Here is a 19,251-nt window from a genome sequence, read left to right as displayed (position 1 = left end):
GATTTAGGGGGGCCACGTTTCATCGACGAAGGGACGAGAATCTAATTTCGCCACGGTGGACGCGAAATAAGAACGCAATCTCTCGGCCGGGGCGAATTTCCGCGTCAAGGCGTTCATAATTCCGTCGCCGTCCGTTCCTGACGGGAATCGTAAACAGCGGATTGAATCGAAAAGAGATACAGAGCTTTATCGAGTCACGGAACGAAACGCGCATCCCCCGACGCTCGACGAACCGATCGAACGCGTACCTATTGCACGGAGTTTCAACGACTAACAAAAATATTCGGACAATAGTGCAGCGTCGACTCTGGCGGCGTATGCGTTATCGTAAAAGCGAAGGATCAGTGAATATGTGCACTTGACAGTGAGTGTTTATCTTCGGTAGTTGAATTGGTGAATATGTACAGTGAGGCTCCATTTATATGAATAGAATCGGATAGGTTCATATACTAGAAATGCACTGATTATCCTACTTTTAACAGTTTCATTCGAACAACGAATGGAGTTCACGTTCGGATAAATGGATTTATTTTCTATATTTTGATAAATAAACAAAATGAGAAAGAATCTAACTAAGAATCGAAAATGTGAAATAAAGTTTCTTCGTTCGAGTCTCTGTTCTTTAAATAAATATGACTGTTCCGACGCGTCTGACCATTATTGATCTTTTCTACTTACTTACACGAGCATCGATATTTTGCACGATAGAATCCCCATAATTCATTCTGAAAAGGATACTCCTTAAAGTTTGTTCTCTCCTCGTTATTTATAAAGAAAATAAATTCTCTGTTATTTTACATATACCCTCCACTATGTTACTTTTCTTTTATATCCGATATCTACGAGTCCACTCTTCTTCGGGTACACAAATTTCGCCCTCATCCAGTGCAAACTTTGTTACATGGAGTAAATCCTCCGATGATGGCTCTTCTACATCGACAAAGTCTTTGGTATACTATCGAAATGGCTAGAAAAATTTAAAACGATAAAACGCAAGATCGAGCCGTCTGGCCGCGACAAGACTCGTTATTTTTCGCGCAGCGTCGTTTCAATTACGTTTATCGCGGCGTACCTCGTCTCGTGGATGCTCTTTACCTACCCGATAAACTTTTTACTTTTCGCGTTTTTCCGTGACTAATTTCTACGGCGCCGTGCAACTGCGCGTCGGCGACGAGAATATTGGACGCCGCGACAACTGAAAATAGGATTTTAATAGGCCGGCAAAAGGGATGAATACGGATACCATTGTGCGATGCAATGGGGATCGAGTGATTAAAGCACGCGTCATTTGTTACGTTTCTTTCGTGTATCGCGTTCCCGTGACGCGTTATTATCGACGACTATTTCAATTGCAGAGCGCGCTAAATAACGTCGTTCGTATCGAATCCGATTCCCCCGTTATAAACTGACATGGAAATACATTGAAATCGAGGCAACTCGCCATATCCGTTGCATGGATATTTGTTAATTAATCGTTGCGTCGGTATAGCTCGTATCCTATCGCATTTCCAAAGGCGTTACATCGTGTATTACATGGGGGTGACAAAGTCGTTCGGATTTCGGGAACGCATACGGTCTCAGGGGGATTATCCCGAGACGTTGCTTACGAGACATGATTTCTGTAAACAGATAGAGTCGCTGCCAGTGACAGGGTATTCTGCATGCTCCTTCAGTCAGATCAAATTTAGGTACGAAGCAATGGGAGATAAACCGAACACGAGGAATATTCCTTTTCATCAGTCGTGATAATAAACATTTTCTTGGTAAACGTTTGTGAAAAATATATTACAGGGCCATGATATTTAAACGAGTAAATGGTTTAAGCCAGGGATCAAAAGAAACAGTTAACTTTCCTTTTTAATTCTGTTAGAACTCTAAGTGGCGTGCAAAAGTTTTCAGACAGTTGCTTTCCTAGGTTTGCTTTGACACGAGGAAACAAAGTTGAATTTTGAATAACAGTATCAAAGTATAACGAGGTAGAAGGTAAAAGTATGTATCAAATGCATTTACTTCTTTTTTTACGGTACACCTGTCCCTTTGTATAATAAGTGAAATATAATTGTCCGGAAATTCTTGCACATCACAGTATACGAAAATTGATGCGGTCATGGCTAATAAATGATCCGAAATATGGTGAAACGCTATAGATTACGATTACGCACACATCATACACCAGTAGAGTTCAATCGACCGACATACCTACGAGTAATTGGGTTCATCCCCTCTCCTGATTCTTCAAAACAGCCTAACACATCACTGGATGACTAACTGTGTACCAGTTAGGGATCGATTCTGTTAAATACCGAGTAGACGATCGTCCTACTCCGCCCTGTTAATTACTGACACTCCCTAAACTAAGACAAACTAAAATACCTTTGTACGATTTAAAACTTGACCCGACACCCTGTTAAAATATTCAAAGAGAATTTGTTATCGTACCTACATAATGCGTACTTAGGAACGGTGCAAGCTTTAAGATGTCCCTTTTCCCATTTGGTGCTCGACCGAAAGGGAAAAAGGAGAAAGGAATCAACGGTCGAATAAATATGTATTATTCGACGTACGAATGAGATCCCTTTTCATCGTAATTCCATCGTCTCGACCTGATTTCGATTGCGTTTCACTGCTTTTCCAGCGATTCACTTTCGAAACCTGGCCATCACAAAGGTTTCTTCAGCCTGGAGTACCATAATGCGCGGCGATATTTTCGTGGAACGGCACCGTTCCCGCATCGGGAAGAATGGAACAGCCGGGAAAATCTACCGTACATTCCAGTAGCTTTCGTGAATCACAGATGGTACGATAAAATCCGCCATTTGTGCGCCAAGAAAAACGCCTCTTTTAGATTTATCTCCCTCTTTAATTTCAAAAATGAATCTTCACTGCAGTTAAGCACTGGAGGACAACAAATTCCACGATGCACAATGATTTCCCCGTAGACAATTGTTACTGCGATACATTGTCCTTTCATAACTGCAACTCTCTTTTGCAGTTCTACAGAATTAACCTAGCTTTTAAATTACATTTTTTGCCCGGCTGATGTTTGCTCTTTTTCATTCCGATGTTCATTCGTTTCTTGTTGCGCGTAGCAAAACTTGTCTGAGTGCGATCGTAGCAATATTTGCTCTTTTGCAGTAGCATACGACGCTTGTGCCGAGAGAAGTACGCGAAAACAGCTATCAGCCGTCCTTGTTAGAATATTAATTTAACCTAAATAATTTTCGATTTACGGAGAGAATTCTACGACAGTACCATTAATAATTTAAACTTTAATCTCCTCTAACAATTTTCTCATTCGTTGGCAAATGCTCAACGATCCTCAAAGGATTCAAATTCCAATAAAAAAAATAAATTTTAAATTAATACTCTGTAATTACTAGTAATAAATATAGCAGTTATCAAGGATTCGTTTTCAGTTGCTCGATTCTGCGCGTCACACATCGAGTAATCGTATTAATCCGGGATCTACATGCACGGATTCCGTTACATCCTCAAAAATGCACACTCGAAACGTTCTAGAAAGCACTTTGATGTATTTCCGACGCAGCGATGCATATATTCATGTATGCAAATATTCTTTACACCTCCAGTTGCCGACTTTTCTTTGTGAAATTCTAATAAACGTCCACTTATATTTTAAATTAGGATGCACTGCTCCTTTCTCTGGAAACCAAAGCTCTTTGCAAGCTGCTGTCACTACGTACAGTTGTCACTTCTCAGTAACGACTATTGTTTGACGTCCAAGCAAACCTGATTTGTTTTTAAAATAGAATGGCGGAAGTGTTTCTGTTTCTATTATTCAACGACGAGCCTTCGGTTAGTCCTGAAGTACTAAAGAGACCGACTAATAACTTCTGCACAACGGCTACTTTCCTGAAGCATTATTCATCACAGTTCTTGCTTTCTATTCCAAAGTTTTCATTGGCACGGATTTCTGTCTCGCTTATTCAGTAGAAACTAACGTCCTCTCCATACTAAATAGCGTAAAACAGTAATAAGTGGCGTTTCTAATGTTTACACTATTTGTACTAAATAAGTGTAGAACTAAATTTTAAAATAGTTCGTCGTCTCACCTTCGTAAGAATGTTTAAAATAGAAGCAGTGAAAGTAATACTCTGACTTTCTTATTCATTTTTTTTGCCCGATATATCCTACCTTACTCTTCCCCCGGGTACCATAAAAAAAATTTGTATTCCTAATCATTCTTAAGATAGCATTGGAGGGATGAAAGTTTGAAGGGTAGTTACACCCCTTAAACTTGGGCTACCATAGCTGAAAATATTACGCGTCCCTTGTTTTTTGGCTACTGTACAAATCTGCGAACTTTCATCAAAGTTCACCGTATATTTTACGAAATCTTCCTCGACATTATCATTTTAACAAAAATATGTTTCTAACGAATGTTTTGTCATATTGTCAGAGTTTGTTTTACAAAGTTTCACTACAGTACGGATCATTGCACTTCGCGTGGCTATCATGAAACGCTTGCAACAAAGTTATCTGCAGTACAGATGAAATATCGGGTAGCTTTTCCGGAAGGAAATGACTTTAACCCGCGTGACTCTACTAGCATAAACTACATGCATTCCATATTTTACTATTCAAGCAGGATGCATATGCTTTGTAAATAAATCTGATACATCCATCCACATTGAATTACGTGGCGCAGTCGATATTGACAAGAAATGGAATTCCGCCGCTTCGGCGTGCTCGTATCCTCGATTCCGCGTAATCTCGTTTAACGATGAACCGAATGTGAAAATCCTTTTTCCTAAATTTACGCGACGCGATCGCGAATTTAAATAAATGTGAAATCCTGAAGCTCGACGTTTTCTCCCTTTTTCTACAGACCGTTTAAATCATAACGGTTGATCGTTGCTTCGATTAAAATTTACCCGACGCGGTTTTTGGCGCGCAACTGCATTTCGTAGAACGATTTTGTAAGTGTACGCGCGCGGAAAACTTGATTTCTGCCAATTTGACTAAGTAACGAAGTTTCGTCCCCCGTCCATCCAATTCGACTGATAGAACGGAACGAAGCCACGGTTAATTCACACGTCGCCCCACGGCGCGTAAAGTGTACCACTGTCTTCGCATCGTTCGACAATTAGTTTCGCGTCACCGTTCGACGTGTTTCCGCAATTCGAGATGACGCGATCCACGTATTTTTCAATGCGCACGGCGACGTCGATAAATCCAATTCGATTGTTCGTCTGGACGTTTTACGCGCGCTGGACACGATCAACGAATTTCAAAAGGCAGGTCTCCGCGATGAATTACATCAACGGTTATCAAACATTTTTCGGAAGTTCTCTCATGACAAAAATGTCTGCTTTTATGGTAAACGATGAACGATCTATTACGAGATATTTAATAATGGCTAAACGGTTGCTTTTATCATCTCTGAGAGGATAACTCTATTTCGAAATCCATCTAAAATCGTAACATAGTAACACCCAAGGACATAAGAAACTTCACGACTATCTTGGATCGGACTCAATTTTTGTTTTTAAAACTTTACAGTCAAAAAATGCACATGCATTGCATTTATAGCAGAGATGACAGCTCCTCGAAAGAAAATGCTATTAACAGGTTCGCTACCGCGCGTCACATATGTGTCACATGTCGATTCTCGAGAGAGGCCAACGTCACATATGCGTGGCAGCTATCATTTTCTATTTCATGTTCCTATAAACAAATTAAACGTGACCGGTAAAACGAAGCTCCATTACGTGCGACATATAATTCAGAATATTCGGTTGACCCATTTACTGCATTCTATTTGCACATAATTAACCCCGTCATTCCCAAATCATTAAAAAGTCAAAGGGAAAGTTATTTACGTGTGTTGTCGTGTTTATTAGATGACAAGGAATCAATTTATGAAAATAATTTACCATTTTAGAACCGTTTAATTACAAAAAATTTCCTGTATTGCAATATTACATTTATTCCTGTATCTTGAGAAACCATGCTAATTTCACAGTCTTTTACCTCGGTATTATTCCGGTATAGCTCCGTTACGAGTAATATCGATTATCAGGCCTCACCAAGAGTAGCTTGATGCGAACGGAGACCCGAAGGGAGAACAGATGAAATCAAAGTTCCATCGATCGCCCTTTGTTTTATACGTATTATTGTTACAACTGAAATTATTATTCTAAAGAGATATAGAACACTAATTATTTCGTTTGTCGTTCTTCTAAATTCTCTTTATTGACCACGATGAAGTTAAAGAAGACTTAGGACGTCCGAGAATAAAATGGAATGCTTAATTTGTAAGTTCCACGAACAGGTGAGCGTTGCCACGCGCCCTTCTGTGGCCTAAGCATCTTTCCCTTGAATCGGACCACCAGAGGAGAGCAACTGACCGTTCGATTCAGCTACACGACCAGGCACTTGTTTCATACAAGAAGCAGCGGTGACCGGAGTGAGGAACAAGAGGCCGAGCAAACAATGAAGCTACTTATGCAGTAATTGCATGGCCGAGTACAGAGATTTGTACACTGTAGCCTTCAAACTAGAATAGACTGAACTCAACAACTCGACAGCCGGAACATTTTGATGAAATGTAACTCGGGTAGTTGGTAGCAATTTCGACGTTAGCTATTTCATTCCGACTTCAAGGTACATGCACCAACGAGAAGTAAGTAATTAAAATGTTTTGCATAAAATATCCGACTTCACGACATCCTGATAAGAAATTAAAGATAAATTCTCAAAAGATAACGTAAACGTCTTGCATCTTTAAAAAGTGTTGCAAGCAGAACGTACTGTGATAAGTACTTTTAAGACGAGATCAATGGTCTATGAGGCACGGTCGTTCACGATCATGAACGACCCTGCAAAGATGAGATTCTGAAAGCATATCTAGTACCGTTATTCTTCGCATAGATAGTCGAAGTTCCGACCTTCGACTTATCGACAAGTTGTAAGATGTAAGCTCTTCCGAGATCAAATCTTATCACCTTCTTTAAAGAAACGAAGAAGTTGACTTTGTAATATCCTTGACTCTCGCAATTACTGATACTTGTGTATAAAATTGCAATGATCCTCTCTTTACAAAAAATTTCCCCGATATGTTATCAAACTTCGACTTAATATGAGGAGCAAATGGTACGAACATAGTTTCACGAAGTGGGATACTTTTCGCAAATAGTTTGACCGACCTTCCGCTATCATCCTAAAGGAACCTCTATCGATTTTGGCTACAATTGGAACACGACTATCCAGACACTGTGCTCTCGAACAATCCTTGCGGCTGCCAAATTCGATTTAACGTGGCATACCCAACTAATCCTACGTTTCCATGGACCGAAAGTAATTTTTGAGTAGTCCCACTCGCATTGGTATTCCTAACTCGCAGATAATGCCTTCGCCCAATGCAAAGTAAGTTAATTGAAACTAGTCGCGCCTTTTATTTTATCGAAAACAAATGAAAATTACAGATCTAGAGGAACTCAAAGAGGTGAGCGACTAACAAAAATTTACGAACAGATCTACATATTATAGAACATTAAAATTGAATTAATATTTGTGTTGGAAGTTATCGTAATACCTCCACGTTATTAAGAGACTTAATGCCACTCGGCTCGTAGTCTCCAATTAAACTCTTGGTCTCTAAATCCATATCGATTGAGTCACAGGACCAAGTAACCGTTCGATTAATTATACGACGTTTGATATCGAGCAATTAATAACGCAGCTCGTTACAGTTGAAATCCGTGAAAACTCTTCGATCGGTTCGCGAAACCCTGGACGCAGAAACGTACAAGGCGCGGCGATACAAATGGCCCCCATCAATCATACGAAACCATTGCCGTCATGGACAGCATAGAAAAACTGTCACGTTCCCGTGATATTGTAAAAGATGACGGCGGGCATAGAATATAATAAATTTGATAACCGTTCTATATATCGCGGCTGATGGACAAGCGAACAGGTCGTCGCTTCAGGTGTATAAAATTCACAACGCGGAAAAAGGTGTTTCTTCCCACAATGGCGAGTTATCCTTTGTCGACGCGCGATCGTTTACCATTTTCGCTTATCCGAGTCTTTGATGATACGAATTCTATTACAAAACCCAATCTCGATCCGATGCTAGACAATCCATGTCACAATAGACCGCTACCTACGCGATAAATTAGGTGGTTACTAAGCTATCATTCTATTACGTTCATGCAAAAAATGACGAAGGAAAATAAACGATATTTTTTATGTCTAATAACAAACTATATTTCCCCTATCGTAACTTCTTAACTAAACGAGAAATAATTCCTACAATTTAACAGTCTAAGGCTTCGTTTCGGAGATATAAGGACATATTGTTAAAAAAAGTAGGACACAAGCCCCAAACGTGTAATCGTAGAACAAATCCTGCCGAAAGTAGGGCACATGACAGGTCTGTTCAAATCCCTCTAACGCTGCTGATATTTCGAGTTTCACCATAACATCTCGCAGACTCGATACTTTAAGAAACCGTAAAACGAAGAAAATCGAATCCTTTTTATCTCCGAAACTAAATAGACTCCTGAAGCGATGCGGTCTAATCTAAACACGCGTGGCATCTTATTTTACAAGCATTCCGGTTTACGATAGGTACTAAAATGTAGTCTGAGGAGTCTTCGAGTACTTTGGCGCGCTCAATTTGCGCGGCAACAAATTTTGTTTCGCGAAGAGGCCCCCGTTCTCGAGCGAAAATTTCCTCTTAAAATTCGATTGCCGGACGAACCAAAACCAAAGTAAATAGAAATAAAATTTTCACCCACTTGTCATATTCTTCGGACGTTTGCCCTGCTTTTCAAAGCTCCTCGTTTATAAAGAAATTTAATCAGTCCGATGCTAAAGTAAATACACCCCGTTAGCGTTCCACCCGAGTCGGGAATAGAGGCGGCTGCTCAAAAGTCAAACAAAAGTTACGGGTTCCCAGTGACAATGAAGATTATATTATCGATACTATCGTGAATATTTCTTCCGTAGCCTCGACTTTCGTACCGTGCAGGAGGTGCTAGTACTTTTCTATTCAATTGCTGCGAACGAGGCACAAAGGGAGGGCGATCGATCCACCCTCGCAGAATGTCAGGGCGTCTGCACAATCGCGTATTTTCACTTTACCGCCTTTTCTTCGTCGCGATTCATTCTTCCCTTCTTCGAGTAGCTTGCGAATGCAATCCCTCGCGTTTACGATTCTGCGAAATTCGAGGACTGTTTCCTTGCTTGTTCGCCTACGACCAGTTCCAAAGTGCACCCTCTACGAAACTTATTTCTCTGCTTCGTCGTTGACACTTAAGGGGCAGTCTGGAAACTTCGTTCGAAAGATCGATATTTTTCGCATTTTCCTAAAGCCCGTCGTCCCGGGAATGTATCGTATAAATTCTATTGGAAATTTCGGGAAACTAGAATTCTGGAAAATATTTAAACGAGCAGAACGAAAGTTCGTGAATATTGCAGGGCTTAAGCTCTTCGAAATTTCGAAAGTAATTCTACTTTAAACGCGAGAATGGAGAATGTAATTAGATCCATTTACGGGAGGCTTACTCAAACGATTCGGGACATTATACTTATCTTGGAAGATTCTCTTGAATTAACAACAATCTCAATGCGACAATAGGACAATTCGTTCCGAAATATACGCGTTCTTAATCTGGAATAATTCATATTGGTTCGTACATCTTTAACGTAGATTCGACAACTTCAACTTTCGAGCCAAAATACCAGACTACCCCTTTAACCGGTGAGTTTTTCGTGTCCAGAGCGTGTTCCAAAAATAACTACTGAACTTTGAGAGGTTCTTTTATTGAACTTAAATATTAAAAGGTCATATGACAGGTGCCATAGAGACAAAAGGTGTTTCCAACCGAGAAAGGAAATGTTTCGGGACAGATACCTGACATTCTTTTTCGCGAAAAGACGACACGACGAAGAGATCGTAAATAATAGAGGGAATGATGTAGTTGATTAAAACACATTCCGGTTTATTCTAACGAGAACATAGTTTACGACTCGATAGCTAACGAAGGCGGTGAGAGAATGAAATTAAGAGCAAAATTCCTCCTCGAAGACGGATAATGCAGATCGTAATTCAATCTGGTTCGACGCGAGGAACTGGTCAGAAAATGATTCCACATTTAACCCCGGCGAGCACCGAAGGTTGCGTAGGCAAAGTAATGTCCCACATAACCGCTTCGGATAGGAATTCCCTCGAGAATAGTTGCCCGTAGCTGCGTACCAAGTGGAACGATAAATTCTCCACTACGAAACGCGCGGTTATAATTTACGATTAAAAGCTGGATTGAGTACGAACCGATTGTTAAACCCTCGGAGAGTTTGTCAAGTTTATGACAAGGACCGACAAACGGATGGTTCCGACAGTACCATAGCAGTAACAATCTTTCAAACGTACAAGGCCTCCCAGTAATCATAGTACAACTCGAAAGGGAACGATTCTTCGTGCAAAAAGTTGCGATTGGTTTAAAAGGCAAAGGAATAATGGCTAACCAAATTGACTAGAGAATAGACTCTGCAGAATCCTCAGAGTTGCTAAACTTGCACCTTGGACCGAGGGTAATTGTCACCTCAGCACCTCTGCTATGTAAAACCTTGCGAGAATCAATGAGGCCACAAGACGATCAACAAATCCTCTCCTCTTCGATTCCAAGAAAAAAGTACTGCTTTCCCCGGATTTATAAAATGGAACAAACCTAACCGAAAGTTCGCACGACGGTCCAATCTAAAGTATTCTTACACTTGTTTGTGAAATACTGTTACGTCAGAGCTGATATATACGCCCGTTGTCGAGTTGAGCTCATTCGATTTGTTCGTGACTTATCTAACAACGGCTAACATTTTCATGGAAAAGAAGAAGAAAGAACTTTTCCCTGTACTGTAGTTTCAGGAAACAGGTTCGGTTTATGCACAAGTTCTGTGGAAGAGTTTGGAGGCACATTCTTTACGCTTCACGCTTCGCGCTCTACGGCGACGGACGCAGTTTATGCATATATTTCGAAAAATCTGCTTCCCGTAGTGCATTTGCAAGCTTTACGCCGTTGTCCGTTGCAGCAATTTATTCTCGGTGAATATCAGTTGCTGGAAACGGAATTTAATAAGCGAAGACTGCGATAAACAATACGATTGTCGAGGCATTAACTTATGTAATTGAAAATATCGGAGAAGCTTAAATCTTGATATCTGGAAGAGTCTTCCGAGGATCCTTAATTACTTTGGTATTTTCTTATTAGCAATGTTCAACCTCTTCAGGAATAATTTCTTTTAATCTAGTTTAACAAAGTTGTTATTTGAAAACGGGAGTACGGTTCGAAATACCACTGTCTTCCATTCCACAAAAACTAGTGCACCCGTCTCGTTCTTTATAACTTGGAGTCACCGTAATTCCCCAATACCACTCTCCCATGACGTGCGTGTGTATTCAGTACGCGCACTGTCAGAATTAATCTACGAAAGGTATCTTCTTCTTCGTAGACGTATACATCCCCTGCTTTCGTTTTTATTACAGAACGAGGTGGTTGCCGTGGCTCTGGGGGCCCTTTTGGTCAAAGGCGAGGAGCAGCTTTTATTCGCGAGGTCTCTGTAAGTATTTCTGTCTTGTAAATGTAACCATCCACCGCGAGCAACGACGAATCGCTTCCATTTTATAGTCTTCTTCGCCCGTAGGAATATAAAAAAATGTCGTACGATACGAGATCGAGCGAGCATGGAAAATGGAAAATATGCATCGTGCTCTTTCTCGCCGAAAACTTGTATTGCGGCTACCAATCTTCGCTTCTCCAGATGGCATCGTCTACACCACGGTTTTTGGCGAAAAACATCTTCCACACTCGCCCAATCTTCTACGACTTTTTCTTATTTCCACAGATGTAGAAAACTTTAAGAAGGAAGCGATTCGTTACTGTAGACGAAGTGAAAGAAAAATCGCCGGAAGTCGTAAACAGTATTCCCGTTGAAGAGTTTTAGAACTGTTTCCAACAGTGGAGGAAATGCTGGAACCAGTGTATTAATCCGCTTGAAAGAACACTTCGAGGGTAACCAGCATGAAAAATTAAATGATCCAGAAGATATTTCATTTACCAAATTTCAATATTTTACATTTCATTCTATTTTAATGGATTGAAAGGCTACAAATCATCTAAGATTCTCTTGAAATATGTAACATCAAAATCGGAGTACATATATAGAAAGGATTATTTGATAGAAAACATGAAAGACGCCTTAAAAGCACTTGTAAGTGGAATTCCATTAGTACGAACAGAGAAGACGTTTAAAGTTTCGCAAATTACACTAAAGAAGAACTGCAATATGTAAAATGGGTTCTATTGTAATTTAAATATATTAAATCGATTGAATTTCCAGGGACTAGGCATTGTATTTTTACCTAGTCTATTATTAATGCGTTAACTAATAATTACGTGTGCTTCTACAAAAAGTCACCGATATTGCTTTCTTCTTTGAACTCTATATTGGTGTAATCCCTTATAAATGACCAGTGGAAACCACGATGAAACTTCCGTCGCTAACCGTGAACTGTTTTGCTCGATGTTTCAGCGAGAAACTCCTGTACAACGTCGATGCCGAGGAGAACTATAACTTACTGGAGGACATTTACGAGACGTTAAATTATCACTGCGGTAGGAAGATTTGTTATTGCTTAACAAAGTATCTGTATACGTTACATGTTGGCGAAAGTTCTTCGGGTTCTTCAGCGGGAACGCATCTATTACGTGAAACACAAGCCATAAATTTACCAGACTTGTCAAATACTTATCATTGATGGTACAATTAGGAAAAGGGTAATTCCATATGGTAAAATAAATTTTTATTCGAGGCTCTGTTTCCCAAAGAACTTTTGCCTTTCATCGAACACGCGTCTGTCTATTACTGGTCATTTCTACTTGCGTCGAAGTAAACGTCGATTGTATTACAACTTAGCCAACTAGTAAAAATGCATTAGTTATTCTTCTATTGTTTCACTCGAAAAGGACCATCTACATCGAACGATACATTGGCAAACAAACTAGACTCCCTTATCGTTCTTTTATTTACCGTTGTTTGGAGCGTTGCAGCGGCAAATCAAGAACGCGCGATGATTATTGGCGTTTCATCGTTTTCCGAAGCCGTACGCGCCAAATCTTCTCTTGTCTAGAGTTGAACAGTTATGCGATACTTCGCGGGCTTCGTGTTCCGTGCTTGGAGGCAATAAGACGAAATAGCAATACTTATAGATTGCGTTCGCTATTGCTTTACGCCAGTGCTCCTCAATCGTTTACGTCTCGTGGGCCAATTCTGAGGTTTATTTGCAAATATAGAATCGACTCGAAAAATAAAAATGACAATTTATCGCATTCGTCATTATTCTCCCCCAATTGTGCCTGCTATCGTTCGACACCGCGAACAAGATTGATACAGAAAACAATCTCTCGCTTATTTCTCCGAGGCAAACTGTTTACGACACCGAGTTACGACGCGAGAAGCGCGTCGTAAAACAAAATCGACGTTCTTTATAACAGCGATCATATCCACCAAGACATTTTCATCGCCCCGGCAGACGTAGCAACAAAGCAGCAATTGGATCGTTCCTTGACTCGACCAAAACTAAATGGAATACAATTTCTTTTTTTTCGAGGAGTTATCTTCCAAACGCCTCCGGCGACGGGAGGGCAAACATTGGAAACCGATGAATAGAGCATCGACTATTCGTTCTAAGAATCTCGAGTTAATTTCGTCGAGTCTCTGTAGCCTCCGCGATTCTCCTTTAAGCGTCTTCGAACGCTTTATTCTTTCACACGGGCGTTGATAACGCGGGATTCGTTAATACGGGCTTGACCGAGTTTTTAATTGAATGACCGCAGAATAGCGCGAAAACCAATCGATACGTAGCCTCGCGGATATAAAATATTCAGAGGCGCTCCATCTCGGTAACAGGGGCACAATGTGTAATCCCCTTTTATCGTATCCTCTCATTTTCGTCAGTCAACGATGAAACGTATCCAAGACTAGAAAAAATTTGCTCGATTTCCGGATAATTAGCTGTCGCGCAAACAGGATTTGTTATCCTTTTTACGACAATTTTTACACGCGATTTAAGGAAGGAGTTCCCGTGTTATCTTTTGAGTTTTTGGCTGTCAAAGTACTCAAAGTAGTTGTCGCGTTGAAACGAGAATTAATGTATAATCGCGAGATGACTTCGAGCGAGAAGTTGTCACTCGAAAGCCAAGAATTGCTGCATTATTCGAATCGGTAACTTGCTCGCGCTGAATAAGCATAAATAGTAGATGACACTATTTATATTTATTCAGTGCAAGCGACCTGTTAACACCGCACAATCGAGTATACCAGTCGAGTATATACTAACATCACACTTTTGCAATAATAGTATGAATGGACTTATTAAAACACAACCTTGTACACGAAACAATTTTTAAGATAACATTGGAGGAGACTGAAACTTTGAAGGTTAATTTCATCCTTTAAAACTTAAATTGCCACAGACATAAAGAAACACGTAGTCCTTATTTTCGGCCACCCTATAAACCTACGGACGTTTCATCAAAGTCAAGACCCCTCGCAAATTTTCCTTCACGGTATATTTTAAATTAAACTTTGCTTAACGGCGGTGTACAATAACGAAGTTTACGATGCTATTATAGGATGAAGTTCTGACATGCTAAGGACGTCGCAGATAAGGTTATTGTGCGCCACGGTTTTAGACTTTATCGGACGATGATCCTTCACACGTGTGTTATCGACGACACGCAGCGCATAATTTTCCTGATGAAAATAGCATCTACGCGGTGATTCGCAATTATCACAATAGAGCACTGACAAACTACGATACCGTGAAGGTGTACTTTGCGTTGGAGTAGTGTCTTAATAATCTTACATGAGAAAGTCGAGCTGAACTGACCAACCAAAAATGCAAAATGGACCACCCTTATCCACAGTTTATATTAAGAAGGGATTCTCTCAAAGTAGAGGGTCGAGTGTGGTTGCCTGTCAGCGATTTTATCGAGCCCCTAACTTGAAAGCTCTCGATCCCTGTGTCAACATCCGGTTCTAGCGGGAACAATACCGCTGAATCGCGCGTCGCAAGTCCGAATGTAACCTGAACGAAACCGCGAAACAATCTAACTTTTCCTTGAAATTTTTGCCTCAAAGGCATACAACTTTCGCGAGAATCCATTCCTCCTACCATTTCAAGCGGCAAAGGGGTATTCGGGTGAACAAAGTTATTGGACCACCCTGTGTAAGAATATACATAGCAGCTTCTCTCGGGTTGGCTTTTTAATCTTACTGAAACGGTGTGCAACGCGCGAGAAGGAATATTAAAAATGATGATTCTACGGATAATTACCCGAACGGCTGAAGAAAGAGTCGCGCATCTGTCAAAAGAAGACAGGAACCTTTATGAGGGATGTCCTTCGCGAAAATACGGTTTTCTTATTTTCCAGAGCATTTGTACAATAAGAATACATTACTTTGTCACGACATGTCTGTTTCCAAACACTTTGGTCTCTCGTAACATATCTTTTAACTCGAAATTTTCGGAAATTAAAATTAAAACGTAAAAAACATGAAAATTATATATTTTTGACCCCATCCCAACAGTTCTCTTTACCGTCGTTGCTTTGAACACCTACCTTCGCGCATATATTTACATACTTTTATGACGTGCGCCTCGCAGATAGCTATTTTGCATACGTGTCAACGTAGTTCTACTTTATTCATCCTCGCGATAAGGTTCTCTCGCCTTAACATTCGTTAGAAATTCTTTCGATGCTATACACGTATATAAATTTTACAAAATAGTGAATTTCTTGGAAAGTACAAGCTCGAGCACCGCCAGTCATGCATTCGCTAATTCTAAAGCAATATTTGTCGAATGGCGTGTACCAGACTCCACTAGAGTACTCTAAGCTTAATCGTCTCTTACTTCGCACAGTCACCGGCAACTGCATGCAAATTACACGCGTATACTGAGAAATGAAGTTTAATCGCAGTTGATTCAAGGTGTTCTTCGACTATGACGTCGCTAACAAGGAAACGTCGCGAACTGTCAGACACCGACATTTCAAGGCATAATCACGATTATTCGCGTTCTTCAACTCGCTCCTCAGACACTTGAACAACGTAGAGAAATTGCAGATATTACGTTTCTTTTCAAAATCATAAACTCTAATATTACCTTTCCCTTCAAAGTTCCTACGAGACATTTACAATTCTTTTACACGTCTCCTTTTACACAAAATTTAATTTTCAACGTTTCGATCGTTTGCAACCCCCAGTTAAAATCAGAAAGCAGCAGCAACAAAATACAGCATAGTTCCCAGGTGGGTCCAATAAACGTTCGCGCAAAATTTAGTCGAAATTGGTGTCTAACGATTCGTGGTGTTTCTCCGGAAGTGGCGATAGCATCCCCGAACGATGCGCGCGCATGGGAATTCCCCGAAACGACCGGTGCGATTTACGTGCCGCGATATTCGAAGTGTAACCACCTGGCTCGTAATTACACGCAGAAATGCAAATTCGCGATAGCGCGAAAACACCGGGCAACTATGCCAGACACGCGCGACGGTATCTCGATGATGCACTTCTAACGAGATCGCCCGTAGCGAGGTGTGCAACACACGATCGTGTAAGAAAGTTGCCGCTATGCGGTAACTAGGGGCTAGACATAATTTCTAACGTCCAAGATTAACGAACTTGCGTGAGAAAATCGCGTTTGGTGTTATCGGATCGTCTGCCGACGAGGTAACGTCAGTCACATTTCACACGATCGATTTAAGGGTAGGAATTCTGGTACGACTCCTCTCGCGTTTTCTTTCTACGATTATTTTCCACAGTAGTAAACATTCAATAAAAACAGATGTACGATAATTAGTAGTCCAGCTTTAACTTAAATTTTCATTTAGGGAAACTGGTCTTACTGTATTCATTTGAGCGTTGGAATTTGCATACGGTCCAACTGTGCCGTAATAAGCTTGCAGTAACGACTGTTGATGGAGCTATTTAACCGACTAATCCGGCTTGTTTTACGGAGGAAATCTTGTTCCAGAAATGAAGTAGAACGTCGACTGCCTTTTTCAGAAGAAAAATGGTGATTAAACGACTTTGTCGTAAAATTTACGCGTACGCGTCCGCTGGGAAGTTAACTAATATGCGTCATATAAAAAAGTTAGCGTTTCGTCTAGGGATGCTTGTAAATTCTCTAATAAAGTTAATCTAGCTAACTCACTGTTTAATAAATGAACCGTTGTAATGTTTTATCTTATATTGTTGAAACATACACTATCTAAAAATAATAGAAGTGTTCCAACTGTCAAATATTTCATGAAGTTGCAGCTAGAGAGGCCTCGCATTGTCCAACAACCTCGAACGTTTCAGTTCTCGACACATTTCACCGTTTCGATTCGAGGATACCTCCTCCCATCGACCTTACTGTCATCTCTGCGAAGAAAGTGCATGAAGTGCGACTACGAATTCGACCAAGACCTCTGCCTCCTTCAACGAAAAGTAGGACGAATGCGCGTCCGACGAAACTGAATATTTCATCGACGAAACATCGAAAGACGCGACAGATAGGAGGACTAACAGAGTGAATCTCGTCTACTCGCGTTTACAATTCCGTTTCTCAAATTTTATAGATAGTGCAAGAAGCAACGATACAAAACATTTGTTTATTAAATTGATCGAATAGTCTCTGTTCTATTCTAAACAACTTACTCCTCGTTTAATTAGTTTCAAGATCATTCTTCGTACTTGATCCAAAGGTTTTTGACTAAGCACGGAATTTCCTAGGTTCGTCAAGTTCTCTAGCCTTCAGACAGGGCTTCTTGTGACTGTTAGTTGTCCTCGAAGCTAAAGACGTCGCTGAAAGGGTCACGATTTGAGAGTCGAGAGGATATTATGCAGCATGCAATGCCACAGCTGGTAGCAATACCCAACCAAGACTTTTAGAAATGTTTCCAGCAATGGAAGAAGCGCTAGGTTAAGTGTGTAAAGTCACAAGCGACCTACTTTGAAGAAGATTAGACTTGGAGCCCAAAAAGGGAAGCTATTTTCTTCCGGATCTAACGTTAGATACTACTTGATCGAACCACGTATATAGTAATTTCTTCATTCAATTACATTGAACGTCAAATAACTCGAGACGCGCGAAGAATGTGCTTTTAAATGCAAAAATTCTGGATCGAGAAGTTTGGACATTTTATCGAAGATTGAATTTTAAAAATTTTAGGCATGTCTGACTCGATTGAACCGATCTAAAATTAAATTCTGCATTTAACATTAATAAAACTTTAATAAAGCGGTAAATTTGCTTAAAAGAAGTAATTTTCCTCTGGAAATTTGTTTGTGCCTTCTATCGTTTTACGGAAAATTTTCTCTCGCTCTAGTAAAAACAAAAAACAACCGAATCTGTCAGAGTTGATTTTACCCCTTTGAAGTGAAGTCGAACAGCAAAGGAAAGTACGTATTATTTATTATGATACTTCGCATGTATTACCAAAGTTTCGTAATTAAATTTCCAAGTTAGAAACTTTCCTCTATTAGCGAAAACTTAAGTCGTCGTTCAGGAAAAAGTTTATCAAAGCTAATAAGAGGATCAGTGTAACTTTATTTTACCTTCACAATGCCTTTTTTGCTTCAAATGATAATTTACTTGCGTGTCAACCAAAGAATAAATAATGAATTGTTCTAAATAATGACAGTCATACTAATCATTTACAATGCAAACATTGATTGTGTCCAAGGATTCTATCTAATTGGAGCAATTTCTGCAAAAAGAAAAGAACTGATATTGATTGAGAGACTCGTTAAGTATTTCAATTAAAACAGGTCGTATCGAAGTTGCACGATTTTAATTACGATTACACAATTCCGTGAAAAAACGAGTTCGATCAATTGCACCATTTAAAATTCGTTTAAACGTTTTTACGACCGCCTACTTTCCAATTTTATGTTTCCGCAAACATCGAGTAGCCGTAACGCATTCCCGATGATCTATAGCAATATTAATTAAAATGCTGAAACGACTTGTAACATAAGCCAATATTGTTTAAGGATACCTCGAAACTAGTTACTGCAATTATCGTTTCCATTTGACTGTGATAGACATTTATTGCTTCTGAACGGTGATCGTAAGTTGAGCAAACAAAACTTTTAAAACCATAATTCTGTGAACGTGGAGCATGAACCAGAGTACGATCTAATTTACAGTTCATTCGTAAACTTACTACAATG

General features: G+C 40.0%; 1 protein-coding gene across 2 annotated transcripts in view; it reads left to right on the top strand.

Moving 5' to 3' along the window:
• Gycalpha99b (guanylate cyclase 1 soluble subunit alpha 2) overlaps nucleotides 1-19,251 on the top strand; it is a 50,475-nt gene that overhangs the window by 20,592 nt on the left and 10,632 nt on the right. Inside the window, exons 2-3 of one of the 2 annotated variants that reach the window (XM_076765080.1) lie at nucleotides 11,513-11,586; nucleotides 12,559-12,641. The exons of the other annotated variant lie outside the window; for it this stretch is intronic. Of the exons in view, the coding sequence (XP_076621195.1) occupies nucleotides 11,513-11,586; nucleotides 12,559-12,641 (157 nt within the window). The remainder of the gene's footprint in view (nucleotides 1-11,512; nucleotides 11,587-12,558; nucleotides 12,642-19,251) is intronic. 2 annotated transcript variants of the gene reach the window in all.

The sequence above is a fragment of the Colletes latitarsis genome, chromosome 1 (assembly GCF_051014445.1).
Source record: "Colletes latitarsis isolate SP2378_abdomen chromosome 1, iyColLati1, whole genome shotgun sequence".
Lineage (NCBI taxonomy): Eukaryota > Metazoa > Arthropoda > Insecta > Hymenoptera > Colletidae > Colletes > Colletes latitarsis.
Note: the sequence above shows the minus strand (reverse complement) of the source record. Positions and strands in the feature narration are given on the sequence as shown.